This window comes from Oryctolagus cuniculus, chromosome 7 (assembly GCF_051225735.1).
Source record: "Oryctolagus cuniculus isolate XC-2025 breed Fujian yellow rabbit chromosome 7, ASM5122573v1, whole genome shotgun sequence".
NCBI lineage: Eukaryota > Metazoa > Chordata > Mammalia > Lagomorpha > Leporidae > Oryctolagus > Oryctolagus cuniculus.
In genome coordinates, this window is record NC_142873.1 from 3455543 (window position 1) to 3480463 (window position 24921).

The window sequence follows — 24921 nt, forward strand, 5'->3', positions numbered from 1 at the left end:
CTATGGAAACTCAATTAGATACTAGAGATTACAGGCAGATAGTTCAACAAAATTAGGGAGGAAATCACAATATGAAGGAGAAATCACACTATGAAGGAGAAATTAAACAAAGAGACAAAGATCCTGAAAAAAGAACCAAACAAGAACTTGGAACTGAAAAATTCAACAAGGCAAATAAAAAACGCAATTGAGGACCTCAACAATGGACGACATCAAGCAGAAGAAGGAATGTATGAATCTGAAGACAGGTCTTTTGAAGCATCCCATTAAGACAAAAAGAAAAAAGGAAAAGAGTGAGCAAAATCTCCAAGCTTAAGAGATACCATTAAACGAATAAATATATTAAAATTATAGGGATTCCAGAAAGTGAAGATAAGGGAAAGGCATAGAAAATCTATTCAATGGAATAACTGCTGAAAACTTCCCTCATGGGAAAGATGTAGATATTCACATCCAGAAGGTTTAACCAAAAACCGTCCTCACTAAATTATACAGTCAGAATGTCAAAAAGAAAAAAAAGACAAAAAAAGCTTTCCAAAAACATCAAGAGAAAACACCAACTCACATGTAAGGGAACTCTCATTAGACAAACAGCAGATTTCTCAGTAGGAACTTTACAGAACACGAGGTGATGGGATGGCATATTCAAAGTCCTAAAAGAAAAAAAATAGCAAAGCTAGCCCTCAGAAATGAAAGAGAAATGAAGGCTTTCCATGACAGGCACAATGAAGGGCATTTATCAGTAGACTAGCCCTACAACAAATGCTTAAAGAAGTCCTACATTTGGAAGTGAAAGGAGAGTAACTACGATCATGAAAACACGCAAAAGAATAAAATTCACAGGTACACATATATTCACTGAAAGAAACATACACGTATCCAGACATGGAGCACTCAATTATATAAAGCAAACATTATTAGATTTAATGGAAAAGATAGACTCCAAGGCAATAATAGCTGGCAATTTCAAAATCCCATTTTCATCAATGAAAAAAAAAAACAATAAAGAAACACAGAAGTTATAGTATACTATAGAGCAAATGGACTCAACAGACATTTATATAACACTTCATCTAACAGCTAAAGAATTCATATTCTTCTCATCAACACATAGAATATTCCCCCATGATAAACAATATGTTATGGAGCAGGTGCCATGGCACAGCGGGTTAAAGCCCTTGCCTGAAGCGTCAGCATCCCATATGGGCGCCGGTTCTAGTCCCGGCTTCTCCTCTTCTGATCCAGCTCTCTGCTATGGCCTGGGAAAGCAGTAGAAGATGGCCCAAGCCCTTGGGCCCCTGCACCCACGTGGGAGATCTGGAAGAAGCTCCTGGCTCCTGGCTTTGGATCGGCACAGGCTATTGAGACCATCTGGGGAGTGAACCAGCGGATGGAAGACCTCTCTCTCTGTTCTCTACCTCTCTCTGTAAGTCTATCTTTCAAATAAATAAAATTAAAAAAAAACAATATGTTAGGTCATACAACAAGCTTCAACAAATTTTAAAAAAATAAATCATACCATGTATCTTCTTAAATCATACCATGTGTCAGTGAAATAGTTATTTTTTAAAAGATAAATAAAATTGATAAGCCTTTCAAAGACTAACCAATAAAAAAAAGATCCAAATTAGCACAATCAGAGATGAAAAAGAAGACATTACAAATCACACCCCAGAAATACAGTCATTAGAGACCACTATAAGCAAGCATATGCCAACAAAATCTAGAAGAAACGGACAAATTATTTCACACATTTAACCTACCACAAGGTAATCATGAAGACCAAGAACACCAGAACTGAGCAATAATGAGATAGGAGACCGAATCACTAGTAAAACTCTGCCAACAAAAATAGTCCAAGACCTGATGGTTTCACTTCTGAATTCTATAGAAAGGTCTCCTTCCAATTTTTCTCAAACTACTCCAAAAATTAGAAAAGAAGCACTACAGGGGACAGTGCTGTGGCAGACCGGGTTGACGCCCTGGCCTGAAGTGCCAGCATCCCATATGAGCGCCGGTTTGAGACCCAGCTGCTTCACTTCCAATCCAGCTCTCTGCTATGGCCTGGGAAAGCAGTAGGAGATGGCCCAAGTGCTTGGGCCCCTGCACCCGGGTGGGAGACCTGGAGGAAGTTCCTGGCTCCTGGCTTCAGATCGGCACAGCTCCAGCTGTTGTGGCCATCTGGGGAGTGAACCAACGGGAGGAAGACCTTTCTCTCTGTCTTTCCCTCGCATTATCTGTAACTCTAACTCTCAAATAAAATAAATAAAATCTTAAAAAAAAAAAGAAAAGAAAAGAAGCACTACAAACACATTCTACAAGACCAGCATTATCCTACTACAAAAACCAAAGACAAAACAACAACAACAAAAAAGAAGACCACAGTCTAATATTCCTTGAAAAATATAGATCAAAAATTCTAAACATAATACTAGCAAACCAAATCCAACAGCACATCAGAAAGACTACATCATTTCAAATGAAATTTATCCAGGGAGGCAAGGATAAAAATCAATCAACATTATACAGCACATCAACAGACTGAAAGACAAGATCATTTTAATCACCCAGGGCCAGTGTTGTGGCACAGAGGGTTAAGCTGCCGCCTATGACCCTGGCATCCCAAATCAGAGGGCTTGTTTAAATTCTGGCTGCTTCACTTCCTATCCAGCTTCTCTGCTACTGTACCTGGGAAAGCAGAAAAAGATGGTCCAAGTACTTGGGCCCCTGCCACCTACCTGGGAGACCAGGATGAATTGCAGGGCTCCTTCTTTTGGCCCGGACCAGTCCTGGCAATTGCAGACATTTTGGTGAGTGCACCGGCAGATGTCAATCTGCCTTTCAAATTAGTAAATAAATCTTAAAAATGATCACCTCATCACTTGTGTTTGATAAAATTCAGCATCCCTTTGTACAAAAAAGACCCTCCACAAATTAGATTTGAAAAGAGCAGATCACAACACAATAAATGCTATGCCTAACACACAGCAAACATCACGCCAAACAGGATGAAACTGAAAGCATTTCCTCAAAGGTCTGGAACAAAACAAGGATGTCCACTTTCACCACTCCTATTCAACACAGTATCAGAAGTCAGTTAGAGTGATTGGGCAAGAGAAAGAATTAAAAGGGATCCAAATTGGAAAACAGGAAGTGAAATGATTCCTGTTTGCAGATAACATGATCTTATATGTAGAAAAACCTGAAGACTACCAAAAACAAAAACAGTTGGAATTACATACAAGAAGATTGCACTATACTAAATTAACAGACAAAAATGTGGCATTTTTATACACCAATAATAAAATTGATGGCAAAGAAATTAAGAAAGCAATCCTAGGGGAACACATTTGTCCTAGAAGTCAAAGATGCTACTTGGGACACCCACACCCCATATCAGAGTGCCTGGGTTGGTGTCCTGCTCCTGTTTCCATTTTTCTGCTGACATGCACCCAGGGAGGCAGCAGGTGATGGCTCCAGAACTTGGGTTCCTCTTATCCACATGAGAGATGAATATTGAATTTTTAGCTCCCAGCTTCAGCCTGGCCCAGCCACAGCTGTTGCAGGGATTGGGGGAGTGAACCAGCAGATGGGATTTCATGTTCTTTCTCATTCACTCACTCTCTCTCTCTAAATTAAACACACAAAATAAATTCCATTCACTACACACACGCCAAAAGGGGAATAAATTTAGTCAAGGAAGTGAAATATCTCTACAATAAAAATTATAGAGGCCAGTGCTGTGATGCAGCAGGTAAAGGCACCGCCTGCAGTGCCAGCATCCCATGTGGGTGCTGGTTCAAGTCCCGGATGCTCCACTTCTGATCCAGTTCTCTGTTATGGCCTGGGGGGGGGGGGGGTGTAGAAGATGGCCCAAGTCCTTGGGCCTCTGCACCCACATGGAGGACCCGGAAGAAGCTCTTGGCTCCTGAGTTCGGATTGGCGCAGCTCTAGCTGTTGCAGCCAATTGGGGAGTGAACCAGCAGATGGAAGACCTCTCTCTCACTCTCCCTCTCTTCCTCTCTCTCTGCCTCTTCTTCTCTCTGTGTAATTCTGACTTTCAAATAAGTAAATAAATCTTTAAAAAATTATAAAACACACAAAAAATGGGAAAATATTCTATGTTTATGACTTAGAAAAATTAATATTGCTAAAATGTCCATTCTATTCAAAGTGATATACAGGGGTCAGCATTGTGGAGTAGTAAAGCCACCACCTGCAACACTGGCATCCCATATGAGTGCAGGTTCATATCCCAACTGCTCTGCTTCCAATCCAGCTGCCTGCTAATGGCCTAAGAAAAGCGTTAGAAGATGGCCCAAGTTCTTGGGCTCCTGTTACCCACGTGGGAAACCTGGAAAAAGCTCCTGGCTCCTGGATTCAACCTGGCCCAGAGCTGGCTGTTGCAGCCACTTGGGGAGTAAACCAGCAGATGGAAGCTCTCTGTATCTCTCTCTTTTTCTCTATAACTCTAACTTTCAAATAAATGCATAAATCTTCAAAGTGATCTACAGACTAAACGTCATCACCACCAAAATATGAGACTACAAAAAGTTCATGGAAAATGGAGTTAAAAGTTAAGTTCATTTGGATACAAAAAACCTTTTTGAAATCCATGCATAGTTTTTCCATAATGCAAATTTTCCATGAATTTTTGATTGTTTGATTGAATGAATGTTGTTATACCAACAACATTCTTCATGAAAATAGAAAAAAAAAACTCACAAAATTCATTTGGGACCACAAAGGACCCTGAATAGCCAAAGCAATCTTGAGCTCAGTAATAATAAAAAGAGAGGCATCACAACATCTGATCAAAACACACTAGAAAGCCATAGTAAACAAAGCAGCATGTTCCCAACATAAAAAGACACATAGGTAAATGGAACAAAATGGAAAATGCAGAAATTAATTCATTTTACAATAAATACGTCAAGAATACACATTGGAGGAAGGCAGTCTCTTCAAGAAATGATGCTGATGCTGGACAAACTGAATGTAAATATGCAGAAGAAGATATATGCAGAGACCCTTGTCTCTCACTCTATACAAAAATCAACTCAAAATGAATCAAAGTCCCAGATGTAAGACCCAAAACCATGAAATTACTAGAAGAAAATATAGGCAAAACACTTCAAGATCTGGAGACAAAAAGCTAATCTTTGGATAAGAACCTAAAAAGCACAGGTCACAAAGTCAAAACTAGACAAATGGTCTTAAAACAAAACTGAAAGATTCTGCAAGCAAAAGAAATTATCAAAAAAGTGAAGAAACAGCCTACAAATAGGAGAAAGTATTTGCAAACTGTTAATCTGAAAACAGATTAATATCAAGAATATATAAGGAACTTAACTCAAAAGCAAAATAATAACAACAATTCAATTAAAAATGGGCAAATCACCTGAATAGACGTTTCTCAAAAGATAAAACAAGTGGTCAAGATACGCAAAGGTGTTCAACATCACTAATCACCAGGGAAATGCAAATCAAAAATACAAGAACTATCTATCTCATCCCAGATAATAATCAAAAAGACAAAAAGGAAAAAAGGTTGGCAAGGAAGTGGAGGAAAGGGAATCCTTATACACTGTTGGGGGGAGTGCAAGTTAGCACAGCCATGGTGGAGACCCATACAGAGCTTCCTCACAAAGCTGAAACTGGATCAAATGACCCAGCTGTCCCACTTCTGGGTACATTTCCAAAGGAAATGATATCAGATTATCAAAGAGTAACCTGCCCTCCCCCATTCACGGAAGACATGAAAAGACAGATGCTGTATAATCTCACTCATGGAAGTTTTTAAAAAGTCAATCTGAACTTAAAATAGTGATTACTTGAAGCTGGAACGGTGTGAGGAGGGGACATAGTTTGGATAGTGAGTGCCAAAACACAGATAGAACTAAAAATTCTATCACTCTACAGCACATAGAATTCAAATAATGCATTATATGCTGTATAACGAACTGGCAAAGAAGATGTAGTAGGCTCAAAACACAAAAAAGAAACAGGAGTGCTAATTGCCTGATTCAATCAGTTCTTGATCAAATACCTATGTTGAAATATTGCAAAAGAGCCCATAAAATGTATAAACATTACCTGTCCATCAAAAAATGTAAACTGAAAATAGATCTACCATACGATCCAGCACTCCCAGGACTGGGTGTCTATGCAAGGGAAATGAGATTGTTACATCAAAAAGATACTTGCACTCATATGTTTATTGCCTCCTTACAACAACCAAAACACTGAATCAAATGAGATGTTCACCAGCAGATAAATGTGTTCTCAAAATATGATACACATGATAGAATATCATTCAGCCGTTCAAAAGGACAAAATTCTATCATTTGTGGTGACATAGGTGGAACTGGAGGACATTATGTTAAATGAAATAAGCTAGGCATAGAGAGACTGAACAGTGTCTGGGCATTCAACCTGGGAACTGGGATACCAGCTGAGATGCTCATATCAGATTGTCTGGGGTTAAGTTCTGGCAATGTTCCTAATTCTAGCTTCCTGTTAATGCACACCCAAGAAGGTAACAGGTGATAGCTCAAGTACTTGGGTCCCTGCTTCTCATGTAGGAGACCTTTGACTGGGCTCCTGGTTCCAGCCTAGCCTAGCCTCAACCTTTGGCTGTATTTAAGGAGTAAACCAACAAATAAAGTATATATCTTTCTCTCTTCTCGTCAGTCCCCAAAAAACTCTGAAATACAGCAGGGCAAATGCCATTAGATTTTAAGGCCTGGCAATAATCCTTTGTGGTTTCAGACTATGCCTTGCTGTCCTGAGGCTTTGCCCTCTGAGTCATCCTTCCTTTTCCATGAATGATATCATATGTCTGCAGCTGCACAGTTTTATCATTCTGTTTCCTGCCTGTAGAGTTTTGGGGGCCAGCATCCTTGTTTCATTTTGGCCTCTCTACGTTCCTTTGTCCAACCTGGTGTTTCTGCTGGTAAGACATTCCTAAAAACCTGAGAGTCTCCCTGCATGTCACAGAGGTCCACTCCATTACACACAAGTCTTCTGTGGATAATCTCATTTCTCTTCCTGACTCCTACTGAGATGGCTGAGAGGGTCCATGAATCATGTACCTATTCTCTTCAGCACTCCCAGAAATCTGTACAGGCAACGTCCTTGGCTTTCTCTCTAGAGCCACTTTCTTGGTCGTGAGCCTCTAAATTGTAGCATCTTTTGCATTCTTGATAGACCGAGAATTTCCCAAATCATCAAGTCCCATTTCCCTTTTTCTTAACAGATATTCCCTCGATTTATCTCTGTCTTCTCACATTTCACTATAAGCAGCAAGAAGAAACCAGGTCATGCCTCCAACACTTTGCTTGGAAATCTCTTCAGCTAAACATCTAAATTCATCCTTACTAGTTCTGTCTTCCACATAACGACAGGACACAATTCAGCTAAGCTTTCTTCATGGTGGAACAAAACTGCTTCACCTTCAGTTTCTGATAATACGTTCACTCCTTCTGCTCCTTCACTGGCAGCACTTCATCCTTCCACCAGCATTCTGTTTATGATAATTTACATACCTTTAACTTCAGCTTTGCTTACCATGCTCCTCATTTCCTTCTGAGCTCTCAACAGTACCGTCTGTAAAGTCTGTACTTCTGCCAACAGACTGTTCAAGACAAGCTAGGCTTTTTTCTGCCTTGCACCTCAATATTTTTCCAGCCATCCATTCATTATCCAATTTCAAAGCCACTTCCACATTTTTAGGTATGTGTTATAGCAGCAACCCATTTCTAAGTTCCAAAAAAAAACAATCAGTTCTCCTTATCTGCTATAATAAATTACTGCAAACTTAAAGGATTAAAACAACAATGATGGCTGGTGCCGCGGCTCACTAGGCTAATCCTCCACCTTGCGGTGCCGGCACACCAGGTTCTAGTCCTGGTTGGGGCGCCGGATTCTGTCCCGGTTACCCCTCTTCCAGTCCAGCCCTCTGCTGTGGCCCGGGAGTGCAGTGGAGGATGGCCCAAGTGCTTGGACCCTGCACCCCATGGGAGACCAGGAGAAGCACCTGGCTCCTGCCTTCAGATCAGCGCGCGGCGGCCATTAGAGGGTGAACCAACGGCAAAAGGAAGACCTTTCTCTCTGTCTCTCTCTCTCTCACTGTCCACTCTGCCTGGAAAAAACAAAACAAAACAAAACAAAACAAAACAAAAAAAAAAAAAAAAAAAAAAAAAAAAAAAACCAATGATCTATGAAGTTTTGGAAGCCAGACATCAGAAATCAGTTTCACTGAGCCAAAGTCAAGGTGGGAGCAGGGCTGATTCCTTCTGGAAATTCTGAGAGGAGGATGATCTGTTCCTTGTCTTTTTCAGCTGCTAGACACTGCTTGCATTCCTTGCCTTGTGACCCTACCTCAGTTCCTTCAAAGTACATCTCCAAGTCTCTACTCCCAACATCATCTCACTTCCTCTTCTGTGTCAAATACCTATCCACTTCCCTATCATAAGAGCATTTGTGATTAAATTGGAACCCACGTGGACAAAGATAATCTCTACATTTCAAGATCCTTAATCACATCCACGATGTCCCTTTTGTCACATAACATTCAAAGATCCTAGTGATTAGGATCTTTTGGGCCCTTATTCAACCCACCACAGTTGCTATACACAATCTCATGACAATCCAAACAGGAACACTGGAGAGACTTGATGAAATCATTCTAGGCCTGCGCCTCGGCTCACTAGCCTAATCCTCCGCCTTGTGGCGCCGGCACACCGGGTTCTAGTCCCGGTCGGGGTGCCAGATTCTGTCCCGGTTGCCCCTCTTCCAGGCCAGCTCTCTGCTGTGGCCCAGGAGTGCAGTGGAGGATGGCCCAAGTGCTTGGGCCCTGCACCCCATGGGAGACCAGGAGAAGTACCTGGCTCCTGCCATCGGATCAGCGCGGTGCGCTGGCCGCAGCGCGCCGGCCGCGGCGGCCATTGGAGGGTGAACCAACGGCAAAGGAAGATCTTTCTCTGTCTCTCTCTCTCACTGTCCACTCTGCCTGTCAAAAAAAAAAAAAAAAAGAAAAAGAAAAGAAAGAAAGAAAAGAAATCATTCTAAAGCTCCGTTGTGTCATCTGTAACAATCTAACAATCTCTTTAAGCCTCATTTCCCTATCTGTAAAGTAGACATAATAAAATCACCTTCTGTAACTGAATACAGACCTATACCTCAGTTAGAATTAATAATTATGTTCCAGCTAAATTGGTCTTCTTGCTCTGAGCTCTCATACGTTTAATCCCATCATTCAGATCACAAGCAGAATTAATGTCCTAAATTGAAATCCAAGGTTTGGGTTTTGGCTGCACTAGTAGGGTGATTTGGAATCTGGTGAATCCAGAATTTCAATACAGGATGGAGTGAAGAGGAGAAATGTATTAGAAAAGAGACTTGTCAGGAAACTGCATTTGCCTATCATGCACACTGTTTTTACTGAAAGCACTTAACCTGTTTTAGGTGAGTAGGTGCAGGAAGATTACTGCAAGCATTCTCTTGCTGGCATAATAGCTTAACTACTTTGACCTCACTTTCCTCATCTATAAAATGAAACTATTTTAGTACCTCCTCATAGAGTTGCTGTGAGGACTACAGTGCACAAGATAAAATATATATTACAGTAGAGAGCATGAAATAATGTAGGATATGGTGTACAGTTATATGGCATAATGCAAAATATAGTACAATGCATGCCAAGACCTTGGTTCGGTGCCTGGCAGTCAGGAAAGCACTCAGTAAGTTTATGATGTCACTTGCTTCTCAAAACTCTATAAATTACTTGCTTTTTCTACTGAAAAAAATACAGAGGCCTCCAAAATCAACCTAGCCACAAACTATCTTTCCAGGCTCATCTATTATTCCATTATTCACTTCCTATTCCTTCTGCCCCCAATTAACATGACTCCCTCCTTCCGTTTTTTTTTTTTTCAGATCTCTCTGCTCAAACGTCACCTTATCAAACACACCTCTCCTAGATCCCTCTAGAAAATAACACACACACTCATTCACTTTATGTCAATTTACCACCCCCTTTCCCTATTTTTCTGCATAGCTCTTCTCAGAGAGACACACATAGATTTAGAGCTCCCAGAACAATATGTAGCACATAGTAGGCACTGAATAAGAATTTTTTTGTCTGAATGCTTATACATAATTTTTGGCTTATTACAATTCTTTGACCTGAGATGCCCTTTCTGTATGGCTACCAACCAAAATCCTACTTGTTCTTAAATACTCACTCAAATATTCTGTAAAACGTCCCAATGATCCTAGGTAAAATTTGCTGTTCTGTCAACCATTACATGTTTACAATTTTCCTTAGTTCTCATTTTGCTCCAGTTTCGAATTATTAGTATCTTGGTGTTTGCCTTCGCCCCTAAACTGTAAACTCTAGGGCCGGCCCTGTGGTGTAGAGGGTAAAGCCGCCACCTGCAGTACTGGCAGCCCATAAGGGAGTCAGTTCAAGTACCAGCTGCTCCACTTCCAACCCAGCTCCCTGATGATATGCCTGGGAAAGCAGCAGAAAACGCCTCAAGTGCTTGGGGCCCTGCACTCACGTGGAAGACCCCCAAGAACCTCCTGGCTCCTGGCTTCAGATCAGCCCAGCTCTGGCTGCTGCAGCCAATTGGGAAGTGAACCAGCAAATGGAAGATCTCTCCCTCCCTCTCTGTAACTATAACTTTCTTTTTTGTTTGTTTGTTTTTAAGCATTTATTTATTTGAAAGGCAGAGTTACAGAGAAGCAGAGGCAGAGAGACAGGCCCTCCATCCGCTAGTTTACCCCCCAAATGGCCGCAACAGCCGGAGCTGTGCCAATCCGAAGACAGGAGCCAGGGGCTTCTTTTGGGTCTCCCATGTGGGTGCAGGGACCCAAGGACTTGGGCCACCTTCTACTGCTTTCCCAGGCCATAGCAGAGAGCTGGATCAGAAGTGGAGCAGCTAGAACTCGAACCAGCTCCCTTATGGGATGCTGGCACTGTAAGCGGCAGCTTTATTTGCTATGCCACAGTGCCAGTCCCTACTATACCTTTCAGATAAGTAAATCTTTATAATAAATAAATAAATTTTAAACTCTGTAATGGCAAGACCTGTGTCCCATCTTTTTTTCCCTAAATTATTTATTTATTTGAAAGGTAGAAAGAGAAAGACAGACAGAGCTCCTATCTGCTACACTTGATACTCGTTGAACTGTTTGAAGGGAAGGACATTCTATAATGAGAAAATAGAAGCAGATGCTAGGATGGGTGAAATAGTAGTTACTTATCAAATAAATGTGTAACTGCCATAGTCCAGAAGAAGGGTTGGAAGAGATATGAGCAAACTGTTTCCATGAAATTTTATTAGTATGAATACAATTTGAATATTAGCTAGCAAAATATTAATAATCTTCACTTTTAAGAAAAGTAAAGAAACTCAAACTATTTTGTTAAGAAGTATCTCTACAAAACCTAAGGTGATTGGTTAAAAGACAGCTTTTAGTTCCAATGTGGTTCATTATGATGTCACTATGTTACAGTGGTCATCCATGTATATTTCACTGGGTATATTTTGCTGACTTGCAAGAGTACCTGAAATACTTTGATGAACCATATTACCTAATACTCAGACATTTTTCTGCTCTTTGACCAATTTTTTAGCTGTAGATTGTTTCTCCAATTGATGAAAATAGATGTGTAATCAGAGACTGGCCCTGATTCTTCCTTTGTTGTTTATCTGCTTCTGTAGGGAGACCTTCTGCATTTGTGATGGGACTACCTGGACAAAGGTTGGATGGGAGATTTTTCCAGAAGAAGTGTATTACCTGAAAGTTAAGCCTTCTCCATCTCACTGTCTACCCTTCCCGCTGAACAAACTATGCTGCAACTTTGCTAACATGGACGTATTTCAGAGTTGCTTACACGTCACTTCTATCTTAGCACAAACTCTCTTTTTAATCCTGTCGGTTTTATCTGCCCACTACTTGTGGATGAAATGGAAGAAACACAAAAAAAAGGTGAATTATTGATGCAAATTGAAATAGTTATAGAATCTCAGTGTTTAGAACGTAAGATTATCAATGTCTTTGCGGGAAACTTTGTTCTTGTTTGTAGCCTTCTCCCTCTCCCCATTCATCCCCAGTGTCTATAGAGTGTCTTGCCAGTACTAAGTGCTTGACAAATAAATATTAAATTAGCAGGTCCTTAAAATCATCTAGCTACAAAACACACCCAAAAAAGTAGCAAGCCACAATGAGTAAATACATAGGAAGTGAAGCTATCAGTCTGTGTCCTTGGGTAAGTCATTTGAACTTTCTCAACTGCCTCGTCTACAAAATGAAGGACTGGAAGAGATCTCTTAAATTCATTCCAAGTCTAGAGATGAAAGCTATTGTTTAAACAGACTGTAAACTAACTTCTAACATTACGATAACTATTTGGGAAATAGAGTTCTTGAACTGATTTGCCAGTTTGCCAATAGATGGCACCACAGTTTGAGGCAATCTTGAAAAAAACAAACCAAAAAACCTCATAGAACTTCAGAACAAGTAAGTATTAATAAATGACTATGGTTGCTCGGTAAATGAAAACATTTTGCCAAAATTCAAATCATTTCTCCCAGCAGATTGCTCTAACCATAGAAAGCACTAATTAAAGTTCACTAATAATGATCAACTAATTTTATGTGGGATATATACAGAAGAGTATTTCTCCTGCACTTAAATCTCTCTTCCATAGTAGCCTTCCTTTTGTATAAGTAATCAATGTAAGCTGTTCTAATTCAGCTTAAGTATATGTATTCAGAATACAAATTCAATTTGAGCTACAGTAAGATAAAATCCATTATTGTTTGTTTCCTTCCTGCTAGATGAAAGAACAAGTCCCCTTGGGAAAAAGTGGCAATGATCTACAAAGTCCATCCATTTATGACATTGACCAAATACTCTGCAAACTGGTGGCTACGACATCAATGATGACTAAGTACCTGAACCAGGTGTCCCAGCGCTCGCCCTCTAAGAAAGTTAAGTACCGCAAATTAAAGAAGAAGAAGAGTGAAGGAGGAGCCGTAGGACACTAAACAGACACATATGCAAATACAGCTCAGTCAGATGTGGAGATTCCAAGAGAAATCTACTGAGAGCACTCATCAAAGCGTGGAGATGGTTTTTTTGAGACTTTGTAATTTTTGTGCCACAATCTTTACTGATATTTTCCAAAGAAAACTGAGTTGAAATGTTATATCCGTTCAACTAAAAAGATCCCATATCTAAACGAGAGTCCTGGGGAAAAGACTGTGTGCTATCACTGCTGTTTAAAGATTTTGTTCTTTCTACTGTCTTAGATTACGATCATTGCTCTTTTTAATGTGTTAGATCACTAATCATTAACCAGTCTGTAGAACACATGCGTAGTTTAGTGTTTCAATAAACCTCTGATTCAAATAGTATCCGTGATTTTTCTTATTTTCCTGAGCAAATTTAATGGCCACAGGAAAATTTTAGTTTCCCATCTCAGATTGGCTAAAATAGCATGGAAATATTATGAAATAGATTATTTTTTAAAAGTATAAATTTTCCTATTTTCAATATAGTCAATGAAGAATTACAATTCAACATTTTTAAAATTTCGGGCTTCTGTTGGTAAGACACTTCAATTTTTTTAACTTTTATTTAATGAATATAAATTTCCAAAGTACAGCTTATGTATTACAATGGCTTCCCCCCCCCATAACTTCCCTCCCACCCGCAACCCTCCCCTTTCCCACTCCCTCTCCCCTTCCATTCACATCAAGATTCATTTTCAATTCTCCTTATATACAGAAGATCAGTTTAGTATATATTAAGTAAAGATTTCAACAGTTTGTACCCACATAGAAACACAAAGTGAAAAATACTGTTTGAGTACTAGTTATAGCATTAATTCACAATGTACAGCACATTAAGGACAGATCCCACATGAGTAGTAAGTGCACAGTGACTCCTGTTGTTGACTTAACAAATTGACACTCTTGTTTATGGCATCAGTAATCACCCTAGGCTCTTGTCATGAGTTGCCAAGGCTATGGATGCCTTTTGAGTTCGCTGACTCTGATCATATTTAGACAAGGTCATAGTCAAAGTGGAAGTTCTCTCCTCCCTTCAGAGAAAGGTACCTCCTTCTTTGATGACCTGTTCTTTCCACTGGGATCTCACTCACAGAGATCTTTCATTTAGGTTTTTTTCTTTTTCTTTTTCTTTTTTTTTTTTTTTTTTTTTGCCAGAGTGTCTTGGCTTTCCTTGCCTGAAATACTCTCATGGGCTCTTCAGCTGGATCCGAATGCCTTAAGGGCTGATTCTGAGGCCAGAGTGCTGTTTAGGACATCTGCCATTCTGTAAGTCTGCTGTGTATCCCGCTTCCCATGTTGGATCGTTCTCTCCCTTTTTAATTCTATCGGTTAGTATTTTCAGACACTAGTCTTGTTAATGTGATCCCTTTGACTCTAGTCCTATCATTATGATCAATTGTGAACTGAAATTGATCACTTGGACTAGTGAGATGGCATTGGTACATGCCACCTTGATGGGATTGAATTGGAATCCCCTGGTAAAGACACTTCAATTTTAAGAAGAATGGTTACTGCATTTTCCAAAGAAAAATTAGCAGAGGAGTATTAAATTAGTACAAAAATTTCCATTGTATTAGTTTTAGCTTATTAGATTCAATATAGTTCATAGATACATTTCAAGAATTTAATTATATTCCCTCCCTACTTTTCTCCCTCCTACTCTCTTCTCCCCCTTCTTTCTTTAAGATTTGAGTCAACATATTTTTATTTTACATTACAATCAAGGGTTTAATGCTCCATCAAATAAAAACGTCAATAACTAAAAATCAACAATACTCTAGTTCAGTGAAAATATAGCCAAGAGCTATAAACAATAATTGAAAGGAAAGATGACCATCTCACCCATATACAGTAAATGTTAAAGTAATTACAGATCATTAGAAACATAGTAATACAACATTCTTAACCACTGGGTTGACAAAAGCATAAAACAAAGACTGACAACACTATATTTGCTGCAATACTGATATAGGCATTTCTTTCTTTTTTTAAATTGTTTTAAAATTTTAACTCCCACATATATGGGAGAACATGTAGTATTTGCCTTTCTGTGTCTGGCTTATTTCATTCAACATCATGCTCTCCAGTTGCATACATTTTGTGCAAATGATAGAATTTCATTCTTTGTTATAGCTGAATAATATTCCATTGTGTAAATATACCACATTTTCTTCATCCATTCATCTGATAATGGACACTGAACACAGCTGCTATAAACATGATGATGCAGGGATCTCTTTGATACAACGTGTTCAATCTTTTGGGTATATACTGGATTGCTGGGTTATATGTCAAGTCCATTTTTAGTTTTCTAGGAAACGCCACACTATTTTTCACAGTGGCTGCACTAATTCACATTCCCACCAACAGTGTATAAATGTTCTCCTTTGTCCACATCCTCGCCAGCATTTGTTACTCTTGTCTCTTGGATTTCACCCATGCTGACAGGGGTGAGGCGATATCTCTTTGTAGTTTTGATTAGCATTTCCCTGACAGTAGTGATGTTGAGCATTTTTCAAATATTTGTTGGCCATTTGTATTTCTTCTTTTGATAAACTGTCTATTGACATCCTTCGTTCATTTCTTATCTGGATTGGTTAGTTTTTGCTGTTGAGTCTTTTAAGTTGCTAATATACTCCAGATATTAATCCTTTGTCGATGGGTAGCTTGCAAATACTTTTTTCCCATTCTGTTGGATGTCTCTTCATTCTGTTGATTACTTCCTTTGCTGTGTCTCACTCGCTTAGTTTGCTTTTGTTGCCTGTGCTTTGGGAGTCTTATCTTAAGAAGTCATCCCCGACACCAATGTCTTGGAGTGTGTCCCCTACATTTTCTTCATAGTTTTAGGTCTTGATTCTATGTCTTTGAGTCATCTTGAGTTGATTTTTGTATATGGTGAGAGTTATGGATACATATATCCATATCTCAGGATCATTTGTTGAAGAGATTATCCTTACTCCAATGTATGGTGTGAACATTTCTGTCAAAAATCAGTTGGCTGGGGCTGGTGTTGTGGCCTAGCAGGTAAAGCTACCATCTGCGACACCAGCATCCAATATGGGTGCTAGTTCATGTCCCAGCTGCTCCACTTCCAATCCAGCTCCCTGTTCGTGGTCTGGGAAAAGTAGCAGATGGTAGCCTAAGTGTTTGAGCCTCTGCCACCCATGCAGGAAACCCGGAAGAAGCCCCTGGCTCCTGGCTTCAGCCTGACTCAGCTGGCCATGGCAGCCATCTGAGGAGTGAACCGGTAGATGGAAGATCACCCTCTCTATCCATAGCTCTTTCAAATAAGTAAATATTTCAAATAAATAAATTAATCAGTTGGCTGTATATACATGAATTAATTTCTAGGCTCTTTCTTCTGTTCCACTGACCTATGTGTAGGTTTTTATGCCAGAATCCTGCTGTTTTAATTATTAAAGCTTTGTAGTATGCCTTGAAGTCAGGTATTTTGATGTCTCCTGCTTACTTGTTTTTTGTTTGTTTGCTTGTTTGTTTAGTTTGTTTTCTATCAGGATCTCCGGCTATTCTGGGTCGTTTGTGCCTCCATATGAATTTTAAGATTGTCTTTTCTAATTCTGCAAAAAATGTCATTGATATTTTGATATGGATTGCACTGAATCTGTAGATTGCTTAAATAGTATAGACATTGTAATGATACTGATTCCTCTAATCCATGAGAAAGGAATATCTTTCCATTGTTTGGTGGCCTTGCTAATTTTTTTCATCAATATTTTATAACTTTCATTGTAGAGATCTTTCACTCCTTTGGTTAAATTTATTCCTAAATATTTGATTTTTTGTGGCCATTATGGGACATCTGATGATCTTATTTATGAAGTAGGTTTTATTAAAAAGGAGTTTACAGTTTAGCTGAAATGCAGGACATCACTTGGCCTGTTACTTTGGCTTTGGTTCTAGGTGAGCCCAAGAGTGTAGTCTCTGAGTGATTTCTTTTAATCATTGTCAGCTATGTCTATGAGTGACATAGTGGACTGGTCTGCTGCATTTCATAGGGAGAGATGTGTGGCTCTGAGATGAATAAGGGTTTCCTTGGGGGTGTATCTTTCGTCCACACAGAGTTTAGTGTCAGTCTCCCCAGTGAACGTGGTAACCTGGGCCCTGTTCTTGGGTGTTGAGGGAGACTGAGTTCCTGTCTCCTGGCTTCAGCCCTACCTTGCCCTGGCTGTTGTGGGCATTTGAAAAGTAAATGTTTTAAGCCAATAGCAAAATAAAAAAAGAAAGGCAGATTTCATGTTAGTGCCAATAGTGAGTATCGTTGTGGCTACAAATCAAACATCCCGATGGAAGGTGAAAATATCAATTACCTCTTCACTCTATCAAGACAAAGTCTGTTACCCAGGGGAGAACAATCCACCACATCAGTCAGTTTGCTGACACCTTGCGAGCTTCCTTACCTGCCCAGTCCAGGAATTCAACACACTCCGTCTGGGAATACCGAGCTGCAACATCTCGAGCTTTTTCTTCGCGGAAGTTCAAAGCTTCTATATCGACATCCAGTTCCACCAGGGCTTTCAAAGTTTCCAAACGGCCCCAGGCTGCAGCACAGTGCAAGAGTGTGTACCCTAAACATCAGAATTAAGATGGTCAAATAAAACATAATACCACAGTCCCCAACTTATGATGGCTAGACTTTAGATTTTTTTAACTTCTTGATGGAGTAAAATCCATATGCCGTCAGTAGAAACCATACTTTGAATAGAGAATTTTGTCTTTTCTTTGTCTAGCAATAGGCCGTAAGTTACTCTCTCGTGAATGCTGGCAGTGGCAGCGAGCTGCAGCTCTCGGTAAGTCATGCTATCATGAGGGTGAGCAATCAGTACACTACAGCATACCACGCCGCTGAGCTCTGAGTTCAGTAGGTTGGGTATATTAAGTAAATTTTTCCACTCACAATATTTTCATTCATGATGGGTTTATCAGGTCATGATTCTATCATAAGCTAAGAAGCACCCATACATTATTTTATGCACTAATGGTGATCACATATTAAATAATTACTATGGGCCAGGGACAATTCGATATAATTTACTTATAGTAAACCTCTTTAGTTTTATAAAAACCACAGGGTGGCACAACTATCATCCTCATCTTACCAAAGTGTTTCAAAAGGTTCACAGCTTTTCCATTGTACGCATTTTCCTTGAGCTTTTTGAAGACCTCTCATTAAGTTTGGATTTCAAAAAATTTTTTGCATAAAAATAAACTTATTCTATTTCCCAAAAACTTTTTAAAACTGAATCACAGGGCCAGTGTGGCGTGGTGATCTAGTGGGTAATGCTGCTACCTGCATTGCCAGCATCCTACATGCATGCCAGGTTTGTGTCCCAGCTGCTCCACATTCAATCCCACTCCCTAGCAATGGCCTGGGAAAGCAGCAGGGGATGACCCAAGTACTTGGGATGCTGTACCCATGTGGGAGACCCCGAAGAAGCTCCTGGCTCCTGGCGTCCGCCTGGCCATCCCTGGCCATTGCAGTCATCTGGGGAGTAAACCAGAGGATAGAAGATCTCTCTCTGTGTCTCTTCCTCTATAACTCTGACTTTGAAATCAATCAATCAATCATCAAAAATTATGGCCATCTGGGCTTAATCCACTAAGCCACAACATTGGCCCCTTTACTATTTTTTAAAAATAATATTTTAAATAATATTATTAAATATATTATAAATATTATTAAATATTTTTAAATATTAAAATCTTTTAACAGATTCATGACAATGATCACATAGTGAGAAAAGAAGGGTATATTATTATGTAGATGGTATAACTCAGTGAAGACAATACTTATAACTATCTATACACCAAAATATGATATCTACACACTTCTTATACTCTCTCTGTTTGTCTTTATATAAATACATATATATATATATATAAACTTCCACATATAACAGAAAACATATTCCACGAATGTTTGGAATTGCCCTTATACTACATACTACAGGAAGAGTTGAACAAGAAAATGAACCAACATGGGCTGAATCTATGGAGTTCTAGGTTCTTTATGTGTACTTCACTTAGTCCTTCCAATAACTCCATGAGGTAGGTAGTATGAACCTCATTAAAGTATGCACAGAAAAAGGTCACAGAGCAATGTCTTCCGCACGGCCACACTGGCAGTAAGTGGTCACGGCAAGATTCACCCCAGGTCTGTTGCCAGACAGGTTTATGAGGGGCAGGAAATAGCACCCACATGTTTCTCTCCGATTAGAGTAGGGAAAGAAGAGAGAACAGTGATTCTGCTTCCCTCCAGAAACTTCTTAGCTACCTATCTGCTACATTCTCACAATCCTGGGCCAAACTTAGACCAAACTGTTGATTATCAGAACCAGAAGGGATAAAAAAGGGTCAAAAAGGACTCAAAAGGAAGATGGAACGAACTTCTTCAGGATCAAGTAAAATTGGAATTATCTTCCCTTTGTGACCCGACTTAACTTTTTAAAGTATCATAATAAGCAAAATATTGAAAAACACTGAGACAGAGACTGCTCTGGGTATTTAATTATGCTTTGATTCCCTACTGTCTTAGTCCATTTGTGTTGCTGTGAGAGAATACCACAGACTGAGTAAATCTAAAAAAACAGAGATTTACCTCTCATCATTCTGGGATCTAAGGAGTTCAAGACCAAGGCACCAACATCTGGTGTGGGTCTTCTTGTTATGTCCTCACATGTGTGAAGGTAGCAAGAGAGAATGAACTCACTCCCACAAACCCTTTTTTTTTTAACAGCATTAATCCATCTGTGAGGGCAAGCCCCCATAACTCAAAGACCTCCCAAAGGATGAAATTAAAAGTCAGTAATAGGGTCGGCGCTGTGGCACAGTAGGTTAATCCTCCGTCTGCAGTGCCAGATGCCAATATGGGCGCTGGTTCTAATCCTGGCTGCTCCACTTCCAGTACAGCTCTCTGCTATGGCCTGGGAAAGCAGTAGAAGATGACCCAAGTCTTGGGGCCCTGCACCCATGTGGGAGACCAGGAAGAAGCTCCTGGCTCCTGGCTCCTGGCTCCTGGCTTCAGATCAGTGCAGCTCTGGCCGTTGTGGCCATTTGGAGAGTGAATCAACGCACGGAAGACCTTTCTCTCTGTCTCTCCCTCTCACTGTCTGTAACTCTAATTCTCAAATAAATTAAATAAAAACTTTTTTTAAAAAAAGTCAATAATAGAGGCCAGTATTGTGGTATAGCAGGTTGAGCTGCAACCTGAGACAGCAGTATCCCATATAGGCACTGGTTCATGTCCTGCCATTCCACTTCTGATCCAGCTCCCGGCTAATTAATGTACCTGGGACGGCAGCAGAAGATAGCCCAAGCCCCTGGACCTCTGCATCCACATGGGAGACCTGGAAGAAACTCCTGGCTCCTGGCTTCAGCTTGGTCCAGCCCCAGCCATTGTGGCCATCTAGGGAATGAACCAGCAGGTGGGAAGGTCTTCCTCTGTCTCTCTCTGTCTCTCTCTCTCTCTCTCTCTCTGTCATTCTGCCTTTCAAATAGGGCAGATATAACATCTAATCACAAAGCTCTTAGACTCACTTGAGACAGTGAAAGGGAGAGGTGTTTTTTCTATTTTTTTATTATAAATAGCCAAGCATCAAGAAAATATGATTTCTAAATAAAAGAGAGGGTTTTTAACAAAGGATTTGCAACTTTTACATGTTTTTTTACCCTCGTTGCCAATAGTCACTTTCTAGAAAGAAATACAAGGATCTTTACAGTACATTAACCTCATTATCTTTCAAGAGAAGGAAAGCATTTTTAAAAGTTTATTTTAAAAAGCATCCAGGGGCAGGGGTTGTGGCATAGTGGATTAAACCACTCTTGAGACACCCACATCCTGTACCAGAGTTCTGGTTTGAGTCCGGGTTACTCTGCTTCTGATCCAGCTCCCTGCTAATGCTTCTAGGAAATAACAGATGGGCTCAAGTATTGAGTTCCTGCCACCTACATGAAAGACCTGGATAGAGTTCCCAGCTCCTGCCTTCTGCTTGGTCCAGCCCCAGCTGTTGGTAGTGAACCAGAAGGTGCAAGATATGTCTCTCTCTCTTTTTATCTCTCTCTCTCTTACTCTGCCTTTTAAATAAATAAACCTTTTAAAATCTTTTTTAAAACCTTTTTAAAATGGTGAGAAATAAATTTCTGTTGTTTTAGATACTACTTAGTCTGTGATATTCTGTCATAGCAACACAAATGGACTAAGACAGTAGGGAACCTTTTAAAGAGAGAAAGAGCAAGCATCCAGACGAGAGGATTTTCCTGAAGTTCTCCCATAATGTTGGCAAATGAACATTGGATCCCATGATGCAAATGCAGAGGGCTACATGTTGGAAACCTAGCAGGAAGAAAGGGACCAGGAATGCAACTGGGAAGGGTTAAGGTTGACTCCAAGGGGGAAAAATCTCCTTGTGTAAGACAGAATCAGTCAACTGAGCAAGCAGTTCATAGTATGCCAAAAGGTCAAAGGAGAAGAAGCCACAGGCTTTCCCCCGTGAAGGCCCTGCTCTGTGTGCTGCACGTGTTAGCGCATTTAAACCTCGTGATGATTCTATGATGGTGACACTAGCACAGTTCTCAGCTACATGAATGCATGAGGAAACTGAAGTACAGAGAGTACTTTTGGCAAGGTTGCTATGAATTCCTAAGTGTGCCAAAGGTAAGGTCAAATCCCAGAACTGAGATGACAGTCGGGAACAAGTAATAGTCTGTAGAGAAAATACTCGCCTATCTAGGACATGTCTCATAACCCGCCCACCACCAGCAGTATCAGACTGAATTCCCCAAATCATGCTGTCTCAGGCCTCCAGCACCTGGCGTATGCCATAATTACAGTCGTGGAATAAAAATAATTTCAGTACACTCTTAAGTTTACTTATTAACACTTTCATAAAATTGGGCTCAGGATTCTTTTTTCAATTAGTGAAATTATTTTATACACTTCAGATTTGAAAGTGTATAAATATAAAAATCAAACAAAAGCAAACCTTTCCAAGAGAAGGAAAATGTTTTATTTTTTTAAAGATTTTTATTTATTTATTTGAGAGGTAGAGTTACAGACAATAAGAGGGAGAGACAGAGATAAAGGTCTTCCATCTGCTGGTTCATTCCCCAAATGGCCACAACAGCTGGAGCTGAGCCAATCCAAAGCCAGGAGCCAGGAACTTCTTACAGGTCTCCCCCATGGGTGCAGGGGCCCAAGCACTTGGGCCATTTTCTACTGCTTTCCCAGGCCACACCAGAGAGCTCGATTGGAAGAGCAGCAGCTGGGACTAGAACCAGCTCCCATATGGGATGCCGGAGCTTCAGGCAGAGGATTAACCTACTGCACAGTGCAGGTCTCAAGGAAAACATTTTAAAAAGCTGATTTCAAGAAGCATCCAGGAACAGAAGTTTATAAAATAGATATAAGCTGAAAGTGTTTCATTACTATCCCTAAATAAAAGCAATCTTTCCTTAATTAATGAAAATTATTATTATACAAAATTTTCTCAATTTTAAGTTTCTTCTCATAATATTTTTCATGATTTTTTTCTTAAAATTTTAAGTAAACAACCTAAAAATTAAATACATGATAGGAGCAGCATTGTGTTGTAGTGGGTAAAGCCATCACCTGCAACACCGGCATCCAATACAGGGCAACGGTTTGTGTACCGGTTGCTCTACTTCCCATCCAGCTCCTTGCTGATGGCCTGAGAAAAGCAGCAGATGACCCAAGTGTTTGGGCCCCTGAACCCAAATGGGAGACCAGATGAAGCTACTTGCTCCTGGCCTTGGCTTGGCCCAGCCCTGGCCACTGTAGCCATCTGGGGAGTAAATCAGTGGATGGAAGATCTCTTTCTCTCTCCGTTTCTCTCTTTCTCTCTGTAACTCTTTCAGATAAATAGATATCAAAATATATCTATGATAAACATAAAAGTTCAGAAATAACCATGCTTCTCAACTCCCCCCCCCACTTAGTGTGTCCAGCTCAGCTATATTTAATTAGCTTAATTTAAGTTTAAATGTAATTCAAGTTAAGTTTATGGTAATACAATCACTGTTTTGATTTTTTTATCCAAAAAGTCATTTTCTAGCATTAAAACTTTAATTATCAATTTTTTTATTATCTATTTGTATGTTAAAATATTTCACATGTTCCACAAGTATAAGGTATTCTTGTTTTCCAGAGTTTCCAATGCCTGACAAAATTAAGAATCTCCACACAAAGTCAAGAGTCAAAAGGGTTCAGATACCAGAGAGCACGTAATTCTCCCACAGTTCTTTAAGTACCAGGAGATAACTATGCAAGTAAGATTGGTATTGTTCAGAAAATCTGGAAATGTCAAAGCCTTTTCACCTTGTATCTCTCAAAGTACCAATCTCCACTTTAATGAAAGCCATAAGAGAGATTACAGTTCTCAATTTTGCTCATTTAAGAACTTGATTTGGGGGCCAGCATTGTGACAGAGTTGGTGAAGCCACTACTTACTATGCTTGCATCCCGTATCAAAGTGCAGATGCAAGTCCTGGCTGCTCTGCTGCTGATCCAGCTCCCTGCTAATGTGCACAAAAAAAGCAGCAGAAGATGGCCCAAGTGCTTGGGACCCTACCCTGCCACCCACATGGGAGATCTGGGGGAAGCTACTAGATCCTGGCTTTGCCTTGGCCCAGCCTTGGGCATTGTGGCCACCTGAGGAGTGAACGAGTGAACCAGAGATGGAAGACCTCCCTGTCTCCCTTTCTCATTCTCTCTCTCTCTCTCTCTCTAACTCTTTCAAATAAGCAAATAAATATTTTGAAAAAATCAATGCCAAATTGACTGTTATAATTCAGTTGACCAATTTATGCTTACTTTCCACTGTAAAGTCATCTTCGTGGAATACCCAGTTGTTATTTTATGTAATGCTCAGAATACCGCTTAATTCATTTTCTTCTCTAAAAGGAAGTTACATAGGAAACAAATGGCATTAGAAGATTTAACTGAGGAGATTTCTGTATTAGTTTTCCTTGCTACTAAAAAAATTATCACAGATTTAGCAACTAAATACAATATCCATGTCTGGGGGTACTTCACAAAGTTAGTGAGAAAATGAGATTTAAAGATAAATTTATGGGATGGGCATTTCGCCTGGTGTTAAGATACCCCTTGGGATGTCTGCATCTCATACTGGAATACTTGGGTCCAAGTTCCAGCTCCTCTTCTGATTCCAGTTTCCAAGTACCCTCATATCATCTCAGTTCTAAAGGTCAGAAGTCCCGGTATAGCATGGTTTAGCTCGGTCCTCAGTTTAAGAGCAACACACAGCTACAACTGAGATATTAGGCAGCCTGGTCCTTATCTGCAGACTCTGGGTGGAAATCTGCAAGGAATTCAGCTCCCGAAGGTTGCACGGCTTCTGGCTTTTCTCCATTCAATAAGATGCTGGCCGTGGGTTGGTAATAAATTGCTGTGATTGTGTTGAGGAATGTTCCCTCTATACCCAAATTGCATCATGAAAGGGTGTTGTATTTTATCACATGCTTTCTCTGCATCTATTGAGGATAATCATATGGTTTGTGTTCTTCAGTTTGTTAATTAATTGATTTGCAAAATGTTGAACCATACCTGCATACCAGGAATGAATCTCACTTGGTCCGGGTGAATGATTTTTCTGATGTGTTGTTGGATTCAATTAGCTAATATTTTGTGAGGATTTTTGCATCTATGTTCATCAGGCATATTGGTCTATAGTTTTCTTTTTCTGTTGCATCTTTTTCTGGCTTAGGAATTAAGGAGATTCAGGCTTCATAGAAGGAGTTTAGGAGGATTCCCTCCTTATCAATTGTTTTGAATAGCTTG

General features: G+C 39.9%; 2 protein-coding genes across 10 annotated transcripts in view; one reads left to right on the forward strand and one right to left on the reverse strand.

Moving 5' to 3' along the window:
* Positions 1-24921, reverse strand: part of ANKRD45 (ankyrin repeat domain 45) — a 76450-nt gene that overhangs the window by 19774 nt on the left and 31755 nt on the right. For 7 of the 9 annotated variants that reach the window (XM_070077134.2, XM_070077138.2, XM_070077135.2 and 4 more), the window contains one exon: positions 17507-17674. The exons of the other annotated variants lie outside the window; for them this stretch is intronic. In XM_070077134.2, the coding sequence (XP_069933235.1) occupies positions 17507-17674 (168 nt within the window). The remainder of the gene's footprint in view (positions 1-17506; positions 17675-24921) is intronic. 9 annotated transcript variants of the gene reach the window in all.
* On the forward strand, positions 11677-13061 carry TEX50 (testis expressed 50). Its single transcript, XM_008263791.5, has 2 exons — positions 11677-12000; positions 12852-13061. The coding sequence occupies exons 1-2, from the start codon at positions 11677-11679 to the stop codon at positions 13059-13061; spliced, it is 534 nt and encodes a 177-aa protein (XP_008262013.1).